This window comes from Hyla sarda, chromosome 1, assembly GCF_029499605.1.
Source record: "Hyla sarda isolate aHylSar1 chromosome 1, aHylSar1.hap1, whole genome shotgun sequence".
NCBI lineage: Eukaryota > Metazoa > Chordata > Amphibia > Anura > Hylidae > Hyla > Hyla sarda.
In genome coordinates, this window is record NC_079189.1 from 309,964,521 (window position 1) to 309,977,260 (window position 12,740).

General features: G+C 42.1%; 1 protein-coding gene across 3 annotated transcripts in view; it reads right to left on the reverse strand.

Annotated features, from left to right (window-relative positions):
* Positions 1-1,185: 1,185 nt before the first annotated feature.
* LOC130306328 (uncharacterized) overlaps positions 1,186-12,740 on the reverse strand; it is a 31,331-nt gene continuing 19,776 nt past the window's right edge. For all 3 annotated transcript variants that reach the window (XM_056552089.1, XM_056552090.1, XM_056552088.1), the window contains exons 3-5: positions 12,414-12,631; positions 7,296-7,485; positions 1,186-1,361 (exon numbers count right to left, since the gene is read on the reverse strand). In XM_056552089.1, coding sequence (XP_056408064.1) covers positions 1,264-1,361; positions 7,296-7,485; positions 12,414-12,631 — 506 coding nt within the window. In that variant the 3' untranslated portion in view covers positions 1,186-1,263. The remainder of the gene's footprint in view (positions 1,362-7,295; positions 7,486-12,413; positions 12,632-12,740) is intronic.

Sequence of the window (12,740 nt, forward strand, 5' to 3'; positions counted from 1 at the left end):
CTACTAGCTTAACTGTGTGACTCAATATATAGTAATATTATTCTTGTTACTAACTTCCTTAAAAAGAAATAAAAAAAGACCATGCAATGCACGCGAATTGTTGTTATAGGGTACGTTCACAGGTTTGATGCGCAGGATTTGATGCACAGGATTTTCTGCTGAATATTTCAATGTAAACTAAATGACTGAGCACAACTTCTAATCTGCAGTAACAAATCCTGTGCATCAAATCTGCGCAGGATCCTGTACGTGTGAACGTACCCATACACAGATCTTCTTAGAATACTTGTATATACTCACACATGATGAAACTGATGTCCCGACACAGGTACACGGTCCTGTGTTACCTGTAGGCCCTGTCAGGTTGAATCCCTCAGTGACCTGGGGGCTCCCCTGCAGGGTCTCCCTTTGTTCTCCTGTTGGTTTAATAAATGTGGTGTATGTTCCTTTAATGCTTAGACAGGATCCCTATGTCTAGATAGTATAAAGGACCTGTGGAAGGTCTCAAGGACCTGTGAGTAAGTCTGTCACATGTTCTATTAGGTCACGTGATCTGTTGTCACATGTACTCCCAGAAAGCACCAGCTTTAAGCTATGATCCAAAGCTTGACCAATGGGCTTTAGTCCAGCCCCCCACTATATAAAGGGGCGGCCATTTGCAATTCACTCTTAGAACCTACCATCTGATCTGAGAACAAGTCTTTGCTGAAGCAGCTACCAGAGATCTCAGGACAAGTGTTCAGCGTCTGGAAGGCCACAAAGCTAAAGTCTCTCCAGTAAGTCTCAAGCCTATGTCTGCTTTCACTGAAATTAGTCAAGTCCTGCACATAGTCAAGTCAAGTCTAATTACAAGTAATGGTCCAGCAAGCTGTGTGGTCCTCTGGGTACTGGCCCCCTCTCTGGGAAATCTGGCCTTAGCTGTGAAGATAATTGCACCTGTCTTCTACTCAATAAAGCCTCCGTTTACCCATAACTGGTTGTGGACTCTTTATTCACTACTAGCCCGTGGGATAGCGGAAAATGTGGGCGTGTGGTGTTCCGGACCCGAAAACCACACTGGCGTCACGAACACATAGGGGTTTATACCATCCGACCCCCAGGGTTAACAACATCAGATCCCACCACACCACAACTCCCATGGTCCCGCCATTCACCCGGTGGGTAACCACATAACAAAAATTAGAATGTGTAACATGTTTTATTTGATTAATTTTCGAAAATCATATGAGCTACGTATATTTTGCTGAACCATTTGTGGTCATTTCAGAAAAGAGATGTCCATTGGAATGTTTGCTCATGCAGCTTTTCTATGGCATTTACACTGCTCTTTCCCCACGTAGATCCTACAGAAAACATTTGCCCTATTGCAATAAAAAGAAAAGTGTTACGATTAATTTACATGACTACATTTGTGTCTACATTAAGCTTTCAAATTAACAACGTCACAGAACACCTAACCGACTGATCCCAAGAGATTTTAGGCCCTTTAGCACAAGCTGACGGCTCGACAATAACAAGTGCCAATCAACGAGATCTCAATTTATAGATCCTTCACATGGCTTAATAAATTGCAGGCCAGCCACATAGTGTACTTGCTACTAACTAGCACTTAGCCTTGGTCCAACACAAAGAACAAATCACTCCTATTCATACTTCTCTGCTTTAAGGGCTAGATGACTGGGGGTTCAGGCAGAAACATACAAATACTCCCACTTATTACTTGTTACTACAAACTTCTGAACTTCCATTTATTATTGATTTAAAATGAGAGCAAATGCATAGGAACATTCACCTCTCTGATGAAACTTTTAAAACAATTTTTAGGGTAGGCTCACATGCCATATTTTGCTGCGTATTTTCTGCAGCTGATTTTCCTACCCATTGACTTAAATGGGTAGGAAAATACACAGCAGCAAAATATGGCACATGTGCCAACATTTACTGTTTCATTATTTGGATATGCTAGCAAACCAATTAAATTTAATTTAAGCTTAACTTCAGTGAGTCTATATCCAATAGGGAGAGGGTAGAGAGACAATGGGGATGTGTTATCATTTGCAAGAATATCATTTGCAAGAAAATTGGTGGAGATATATAAAGATATGTGCAGAGGAAAAATGGAGCAGTTGCCCAGAGCAACCAATCAGATCTCTTTTTTCATTTTTCAGAGGCCTTTTAAAAAAATAAATAAGCAATCTGTTGCTATGGTCAACTGGTCAACTTATCCTGTGCACAAGTTTTAATAAATCTACCCCATTGGACGTAAATATACGTCTTGGTGCCCTGGTACTTAAAGGGGTACTCCGATGCTTAGACATCTTATCCCCTATTCAAAGGATAGGGGATAAGATGCCTGATCGCGGGAGTCCCGCCGCTGGGGACCCCCGTGATCTTGCACGCGGCACCCCGTTTGTAATCAGTCCCCGGAGCGCGTTCGCTCCGGGACTGATTACCGGCGACTACAGGGCTGGCGGCGTGTGACGTCACGCTCCGCCCCTCAATGCAAGCCTATGGGAGGGGGCGTGATAGCTGTCACTCCCCCTCCCGTAGGCTTGCATTGAGGGGCGGAGGGACTCCCGTGATCAGGCATCTTATCCCCTATCCTTTGGATAGGGGATAAGATGTCTAAGCACCGGAGTACCCCTTTAATGCACCAGGAAGTACATTTACATCCTGAGAAGCAGACCAACTATTAAGCGAGTGAAGGAGCTGTCAGCAGCCGCGCACTCAATTTGCTCACCTGTCAGAGTTCTTCTCACCTGCTCTGTGTGTGTCCCGGCACCAACCTGCTGATAGAGCCTGCTGAGCCAGGCTCTACTAGCAGATCACCAATAACACTCAGTGTAAGCAATCTGAAGATTACATGTAAAATTTCCCTATGGGGGGCCTAAAAAAGTGAAAGTAAAACTAATAAAAAATGTTTTTTTGTTTATTTGTTTTTAAACACACATAAGCCCCTCACCTAATAAAGATTTAAATAATTGCCTTTTTCTTATTTTTTTTTATAAAAAAAAAACAGCATATTTGGTATTACTGCACATGAAAATATTATTATAAAAATATTTATATTAAAATGTAATGTTTATGATCCCACACGGTGAATGGCGTAAATGTAAAATAATGCCAATGTCTACATCACAACCCAGAATAAATTAAATATAAAAGTGATCAAAAAGTCTTTTATGTGCATAAGTGGTACTGATGAACACTACAGATCCTGGCTCAAAAAATTTGCCCTCTTACAGCCCCGTGTAGGGGAAATTTGAAAAGTTATAGGGGTCAGAATACAATTTTATTTTTTCCTTTTTTTTTTTTTTTTTCAAAGGGGTACAATAATAGAAAAGCATGTAAGCATGGGTATCATATTGACCCACAGAATAGAGATGGCATATCATTTTTACCATGAAATGCACTCCAAATAAACAACCCCCCCAAATTTGCTAAATTGCATTGTTTTTGTTTGTTTTTTCTATTTCCCTCACAAATTATATATTTTTTTGGTTGCGCCATAGATTTTATAGTAAAATGAGTTATGTCATTACAAAGCACAATTGGTCGTGCAAAAATAAGCCTCTTATGGGTCTGTGGATGGCGAAATCAGTTATAGCTCTTAGAAAGCGAAGAGGAAAAAATCAAAATGCTAAAAAAAGTAAATTTTCTGTGTTTTCAAGGCCAAAATGGGCTGTGTCCTTAATTCTATGAAGGGATTGTTACAGCTTGTTATCAGAAAGGTAATTTGTTACAGTGTGTACTCTTGAGTGACAGTCACCCAGGACCACCACCACCACATTAGGAATGCAGCCGCCCTCTACCACTTTAATAGGGCTGCTGGGAGTAGACGTGATAAGACAGTCATGTCTGCTAGAATACACTGGGCTCTCTGCTGCCCACCAATAAGGAGCAGAACAGCCACTACTGTGGAGTCAGACTGTGATGGTAACTTACTTCGATCGGGGCCTACTGCCATATAGGGGCTATACAGGAGGGCTGGCAATCTCTACAGGGGGGCATTATTACTGTTTGGGGCACTATAGGTGCTGTAAAAGTGCAGAGCCTAAAATGTTTGTCTTGCGGGTTTTGTGGAGACAAGTTGTGGCTGGAATTAATCGTCAGACATTAGATGGAGAAGAAAAAGGAAAGTAACGGAATCTTATCAGAGAAGACGTCACTCCGGTAACCCACTCCGGTCTCCGCCGTGATCCTCTTCCTAGTTGCTGAATGTGGGCGAGTCATACTGCACTCAGCCAATCACCGGCCGCAGCGAAGTCCCGACTCGGCCGGCGATAGGCTGAGCGGCAGTGTGACGTTTTCCTCCCCGTCACCTGCTGCCGGGGCCGAAAACATCACACTGCCGCCCAGCCTATCGCCGGCCAAGTCGGGACCTCGCTGCGGCCGGTGTTTGGCTGAGTGCGGTATGACTCACCGACCACCAGCAACCTGGAAGAGGATCGCGGCGGAGACCGGAGTGAGTTACCGGAGGCATCGGGGGAGCGAAGGAAGGCATGTACCTAAGTACATACATACAGCAGTATGGAGGACAATTTTCCTATTCTGGAGTACTCCTTTAAGGACCAAGCCCATTTTGACCTTAAGGACCAGAGCATTTTTTGCACATCTGAGCACTGTCACTTTAAGCATTAATAACTCTGCGATGCTTTGACTTGTGAATTTGATTCAGAGGTTGTTTTTTCGTAACATATTCTACTTTATCATAGTGGTAAATTTTCGTCGATACTTGCATTATTTCTTGGTGAAAAATTCCAAAATTTCATGAAAAATTAGAAAATTTACCATTTTCCTAACTTTGATTCATATATACAATATGTCTACTTTATGTTTGCATCATAAAGTTGACATGTTTTTACTTTTGGAAGACATTAGAGGGCTTCAAAGTTCAGCAGCAATTTTCCAATTTTTCACAAAATTTTCAAAATTGGAATTGTTCAGGGACCAGTTCAGTTTTGTAGTGGATTTGAGGGGTAAAAGGAGAAAATGCCCCCCAAAATGTGTAATTCAATTTCTTTCGTAAGGAAATACCTCATATGTGAATGTAAAGTGCTCTGTGGGTGCACTAGAGATCAGAAGAGAAGGAGCGACAATGGGATTTGGAGAATGAATTTTGCTGAAATGATTTTTAGGGGGCATGTCACATTTAGGAAGTCCCTATGGTTCCATAACAGCAAAACAAAAAAACTAAACAAAAAACACATAGCATACTATTTTGGAAACTACACCCTTCAAGGCATGTAACAAGGGGTCCAGTAAGCCTTAACACCCCACAGGTGTTTGATGATTTTTCGTTAAAGTCAGATGTGTAAATTAATTATTTTTTTTTCTTTCACTAAAATGCAGTTTTTTCCCCAAATTTTAACGAAAATTCTTCAAACACCTGTGGGTAGTTACGGCTCACTATACCCCTTGTTACATTCCTTAAGGGGTGTAGTTTCCAAAATGGGGTGACATGTGGGTGTCTTTTTTTTTTGCGTTTACGTCAGAATCGCTGTAACGATCAGCCCCCCCCTGTGCAAATCACCTCAAATGTACATAGCGCTCTCTTACTCCTGAGCTTTCTTCTGCGCCCGCAGAGCATTTTACATCTACATATGGGGTATTTCCGTACTCATGAGAAATTGCGTTACAAATTTTGGGGGTCTTTTTTTCCTTTGACCTCTTGCGAAAATCAAAAGTATGGGGCAACACCAGCATGTTAGTGTAAAAAAAATGTTTTATTACAGTAACATGCTTGTTTTGCGCCCGCAGAGCATTTTACGCCCACATATGGGGTATTTCCGTACTCAGGAGAAATTGCGTTACTAATTTTGGGGGTCTTTTTTTTCCTTTTACCTCTTGTGAAAATGAAAAGTATGGAGCAACATCAGCAAGTTAGTGTAAAAAAATATAGTTTTTACAATAACATGCTGGTGTAGACCCCAACCTTACCTTTTCATAAGGGGTAAAAGGAGAAGAAGCCCCCCAAAATTTGTTAGGCAATTTCTCCCGAGTACAGAAATACCCCATATGTGGCCCTAAACTTGAAATACGACAGGGCTCCGAAGTGAGAGAGCGGCATGCGTATTTGGGGCTTAAATTAGGGATATGCATAGGAATGGACATAGGGGTATTCTACGCCAGTGATTCCCAAATAGGGTGCCTCCAGCTGTTGCAAAACTGGATGACTGGACAGTCAATGGCTGTCCGGCAATACTGGGGGTTGTTGTTTTGCGACAGCTGGAGGCTCCGTTTTGGAAACAGTGCCGTACCAGATGTTTTTCATTTTTATTGGGGGGGCAGGGGAATAACTGTGTAAGGGGTGTATATGTAGTGTTTTACCCTTTATTTTGTGTAGTGTAGTGCAGTGTTTTTAGGGTATATTCACACGGGTGGGGGTTCACAGTTTCCCGCTGGGAGTTTGAGCTGCAGCGGAAAATTAGCTGTTTCTCAAACTTGCAGTGAGAAACTCGCTGTAAACCCCCGCCCGTGTGGGGCATGCTGGGGCAAACCTCCAGCTGTTGCAAAAATACAACTCTCAACATGCAGTGACAGCAGAAGGACAAGCTGGGACTTGTAGTTATGCAACAGCTGGAGGCATACTACTACAACTTCCAGCATGCCCTTTGGCTGACCGTGCATGCTGGAGGTTGTATTTATGGAATAGCTGGAGGTACACTGGTTGCAAAACACTGAGAGTTTGTTACTTAATTCAGTGTTTCCCAACCCGTGTGCCTACAGCTGTTGCAAAACTACAACTACCAGCATGCATGGTCTGTCAGTGCATGCTGGGAGTTATAGTTTTGCAGCAGATGGAGGCACACGGGTTGGGAAACACTGAGTTAGGAAACAGACAATGTTTCCCAACCAGTGTGCCTCTAGTTGTTGCAAAACTACAACTCCCAGCATGCCCAGACAGCCAAAGGGCATGCTCTCTTGTCCTGAGCTCTGACTGCTGAAAGCAGTCATGTGAGAGCTGTAGTAATGCGAGAGCTGTAGAGCTGCCGGCACATGCGTTCTACCGACAGAGCACAGCGCTCATGTGACATGTGACTCACGTCACTAGGCCGTGGAGTTGCAGAATATGAATATGCTAACTAAGGGGACGGCTGATTGAGAAGTCGGAAAGAAGCAGGGGCGGCCAGCAGGCATGGCCCCGCCTCCTGCGCACGACTCCCTGAGTTCAGAAGGAGAACTTCGCCAGACATTATTTAGTGTGGGTGATCAGGGTGACAGTTTTCCTTTAAATATTTATGCTTATCTGGAGTTGTCCTACCTATAAACCATTTCAATGGATCTAACTTTACCTGGTGTATATCCTGAATAGTTAGGCAGTAGGCCACTGTTGGTTCTGTAAATTACTTTGCCTTGTCTTCTTAGTAGATAATCACTTGCATGAGATAACCCTGTAGAAGGTTTTTTTTCTATCAAATCTTCCCGGGATATTTTTTTCATCTTTTCATTTTTGTTAGAAGTAAAATTTGACATTTTACCTGTCTTTACAAAGAAAAACACAAACATGAATGACACTGTTAGAACAGATAACATACTTTTGGCTATTGTATTATATAGTACAGAGATGTTTTTATATTTAACATATCTGTTTGCAAATTTATCCCCACTGTTAGGCCACAAAATCTGAGCAGAATTCCATGTGAATTTTCTGTGCGGAATTCCGCCTAAATTTATTGCCCATTAAATTTAATGGGATTCCGCAATGTCATTCACACAACAGAATTCTGCTGCTGAATGATTGACGTGGAAATCCCGATTTACGCGGACTGGAAAAATATAAGTCTGGTCTGTGCGGGCTTGATTTCTGCCGAATTCTTCTGTATGCATGCAGATTCCGCATGAACTTTGATTGTTCAATTAAATAAAGTCTATCTTTTTAGTGAGCTGCGGAATCGGGAATGCCGCATACATTTCCACACAAATTACGCTCTTATTCCACAAATGTTGAAAAACTGGAGAATTCATGCAGGTAGGTGGAATTTCCGTGGTGTGAACGTGGCCTTAGGCTATGTTCACACAGAAACATTTCTGCACGGAATTCAGCATGAAAATTCTGCACAAATTTATAGCCAATTCACTTCAATGGAATTCCTGCAGCGGAAATTCTGCAGGAGAAGTGAATGGGACAGCGGAATCCCATTGAAGTGTATTGGCTATAAATTCATGCAGAAATTCTGTCATATGAACATAGTCTTACCACCCCTGCCCTTCCAAAAATTCTGGGTGCTACTTGTATTCTAGTGTTTTTTCCTGTCCATATGTATAAGATGTTATTGGTATTTTCTGTACATGTATATAAGAATTAATTCAACAAACATAAATCTATATTCAGTAGTTCAGAATCAGTGTGGATAGGTTCACACATGGCATATTTTTCTGGAACAGCAAACCACCACCACTACAAAATCTGCATGTGTTTGTGCATTTGGATTTGCTGCAGTGGATATCCAGTCGATAATACAAACATCTGCAACAACTTCATGGCAAATGTTCATGCAAATCCACTGTAGATTTGCTGCAGCCAAGTCTGTGGCAGGAAAGATACACATTAACGGGGGAGATTTATCAAAACCTGTCCAGAGGAAAAATGGCCCATAGCAACCAATCAGATCGCTTCTTTCATTTTTCACAGTCCTTTTCAGAAATGAAAGAAGCGATCTGATTGGTTGCTATGAGCAGCTTAGCAACATTTCCTCTGCACAGGATTTAATAAATCTCCCCCAATGGCCCTGATTTACTATTGTAAACCCAACCTGATTTGCCTGGTTGTGCTCCAGAATTTGCGCATTAAAAAAATCAAAAACCCAACAAACTCCCCGTTTTACTGTGTAAACCCGAAAAGGGGGCGTGGTCACCGGAAATGGGGCGTGGTCACAAAAAGGGGCATGTCCACAACATTTTTGAAAAATCACAACATATGTACTAAGGTTTCCACAGAAAATGTGGTGGATTTGAGCTGAGGAAAATCCCACAGCTCAGAGCAGTTGTAAAAAAAAAATTAAAAAAATTGGGGAAAAGTGCAAAATGTAGGGAAACCGTAGCAAATACCATGGAAAAATATCTGCTGGGAAAAAAAAAACCACAAAGGAAACTCCACTCCACTCTTAGTAAATCAAGGCCAATGTGTAAATATCCCCTATTTGCCAACATATTACTACTACTACTACTACTACTACTAATAATAATAATAATAATAATAATATTAATAATAAAAGCATGAATACTATAAAAATAATGGTATGTTGCCTTTTCCAAAGTTGTGTATGCATGCTTAAAGGACAACTGCAGCACAATATACACTTATCCCCTATCTACAAGATAGGGGATAAGTGTTTGATCGCGGGGGGTCCGACCGCTGGGACCCCCCTCGATCTCCCTAACGGGGCGCCGCCATTAGCGCTCATAGTGAGCGCTAAGGCGCGTAGCGTCGACCTCCCCGTCCCAATACAGTTCTATGGGGGAGACGGGGAGGCAGGAACACTGCCTCCCCGCCTCTCCCATAGAGATGTATGGAGGAGGCGTGCCGGCCGCAACGTCATGCTGCGGCTGGCACGCCCCCTGCACGGGGGAGCCACGGCACAGCCGCGGCCCTGTACAGGAGATCACAGGGGGTCCCAGCGGTCGGACCCCCCCGCGATCAAACACTTATCCCCTATCCTGTGGATAGGGGATAAGTGTTATTTACGCTGCAGACGTCCTTTAATGTTCCTGTTTTTTTTAGTACTTTAGTACTGGCAGCAGCTTTTTTTTCCCCCTCGATTGGTTGGGCAAGTTGAAAAACAGCATGCCTCTCTCTTTTTCCTGACAGTAGACATTGAGGGTTAGTAGTCATGAGACCCTCACACACAAGAGACGAGACTGTAAGCCAATTCCCACAAAAACCTGTGATTTGGACAACCTTTATCACTGTGAGCACTTCTTGTTGCATTAAATTAACCTTAGTAGATCCTGCCATTATTTTTACTGATTTTCTTTTTTGCGTTTTTGATTTTTCCTCCTTGCCTTCTAATATCCATAAGTATTTTATTTTTCCATTTATAAGGGATTTTTTTTGTACTTTGAAATTACACTTTTTATTTAACCATGAAATGTTCAGAAAAAAGGAAAATCTAAATATTTGTGGGGTTAAAATGAAAAAAAAAAAAAACATTTTGCAACGCGACTGTTGGAGGGTTTGTTTTTATGCAGGGAACTTTTTGGTAAAACTGACATGTTCTCTTTATTCTATAGGACAGTATGATTACAAGGATACCCGTATTCACATAGCTTTTTAAAAAAAAAAATATATATGCTTAAAGTTGCCTTATTCTGAGCCCTATAAATTAAATGTTTCCATCTATGGGGCTGCAAAATGGCCCATTTCTTGCACCATGATCTGTAAATTTTTATTGGTACTATTTTGGTGTAGATGATCCATGTAGATGATCCAATGATCTAACTACTGCTCCTTCTGGAGGATCTCAGGGCACTGCCAGTAAAAACCATCAACTCGACCAGTACATTAAAACTTTTTAATGATATAAAGAATGGTATAAAGGTGTTTCAAAGTCACAGCAGGGTGCTGGAGACATGGCAGTCACTGTTCCTGTCACTGAAATTCTTAAATGCCGCAACCACAGATGGGGTTAAAGGGGTTATTCGGCCAAAGACATCTTATCCCCTATTGATACCACAAAGTGAATGCTGGAATTACTGTTGGCGTTTTTACCTTTGTGTAAAAATAGATTTTTTTCCTCATTTGCTGTTTTTTCTTTTTCGTGCCTCTACTCTTTTTATTTAACAAAACCCACATTGCATTTCAGTGAAAAAAAACACCATAGTCTTAACATGCTGTGATTTTGAAAAACTGCCACTGAGCCCAAAAATGCAGAAAAAAAGGCGAAGACAAAAATGGCAAGTGGGTATGACTTTTCAAAAATCCCTATTGACTTGCAGATAACATCTGGCTGCTGAGTTTTTTGATAAAAAAAAACAAAATGTGTGCAGTTGTTTGAACATATATGTCTGAAACTTAGCCTAAAAGTGGTAGTGAAAGCCATGGGATTATATAAACTGTTCTAGGCCAAATGTATAGATGTTAGGGCTCTTGCTCCTGACATTCACTCCGGCTGGGAGCATTCTCTTGTGTTGTTCTCTGCTGCTGGCAGTGCTGCGGTTCGCTTTGCGGGACGCGCCCACATGTGAACCCCGGACTGCCGCTTACCTTCTGCCCCATCCTCTTCTTTCCCCCGGTGGTCCTGCTCCTCGCATTGCGGGTCACGCTCACCTGTGAGCCCCGATGTGTTCTCCTCCTCCTGCTCATCCCTGCCGGCGTGCGCGTCCACGCCTCCTAGGGCGAGTGTGCTGGTTCTTCTAAATTAAAAGGGCCAGTGCATCAATAATTGGTGCTTGTCTGAAACCAATCTTATTTAGTTCCGTCACTTCCTACTGTTCCCTGCCGGATCTTTGTGCCTTGTGCCTAGTGAAAGCGTTCTTTTGTGTATTGCCTATTAGTGTTCCAGACCTCCTGCTTGTGACCTGACCTTGCACCTTTGCCGCCTGCCTCCTGACCTCGTGCCTGTGACCTGATTACGCTTCTTTGCTGCCTGCCCTTGACATTCTGCTACAACTGACTATTCTTGTGTACTCCAGTGCCAAGTTTCACCTAGGCAGCCTGTGTGGACGAATTATGTCAGGGGTAGCGACCTGTGTGCCACCTGGTGCAGCAAGACCATCCCGCTTTGCGGTGGGCTCTGGTGATAACCAGCAGCACCTTAGACTCCGCTCCCTGATACGGTTCAGTCATTGTCCACACAGGTCCAGTGGATCCACTTTCTCCAGCCGTTGACAATAGATAGAGAAAAGTAGGGGTTCCAGGACAGAGCTTTTAGGGATATCTAAAAACATGGGCGGACATTCCACGCATTTAAAAAATAGATCAGGTGCTGTGACCACTCAGAAATGCGCTGTCTCATAGATGGCAATGCATTTCTAAACAAAATTCGTAGAAAGAATAGATAAGTCCATTCTTTCTGTGGATGCCGGAATTGGCATGAACAGTGCACAGTGTAGCAGAATCCCATTGAATTCAATGGGACTCTGCTGCACTCAAATGTCCGCGCTGAATATTCCAGCGTAATTCCGCACAGACATTCTGCTGTGTGAACATACCCTTATGTGCATGGAGGCCTCCCAAAATCAGGAATAGAAATGTTGAAGTTCAACATACAGGATGATTTTTCTGCAAGGAGATGAGTTGCTGCCAGTTGTATGTGGCAGTGGCTTGTCTACCTCTCACCTGTGTGTGTATATAGCATGTATAAAATATATATATATATATATATATATATATATATATATATATATATATATATATATATATATATATTACACAAATATAAAGAATTGAGTAAAATAATACAAAAACAAACCTTCCCATCTCTCCCGTGACACTCTGACCTTTCCCTTAGGGCACTGTCTCTCAGAGAATCCCATCTGTTCATTTCAGATGAAGTACATTTTGCAGGTGTGCTCAGCTCATACTTTATTTCCTCTATTGCTTTTATTGCAGATGAGATCTGAGGATTTCCGTCATAAGTGTGGTTTGTTTGAGTATAAAAATACTTCCCATTTGATGGATGAAAATAACCTGGAATTGAGAGAGGGAAATAGTAATATTAGTTATCATTTTCTCTTAACATTTAAGCATGTACAGAAAACATTTGATTTTAAGAAAGGCCAGAAATTCTTGAAATTCA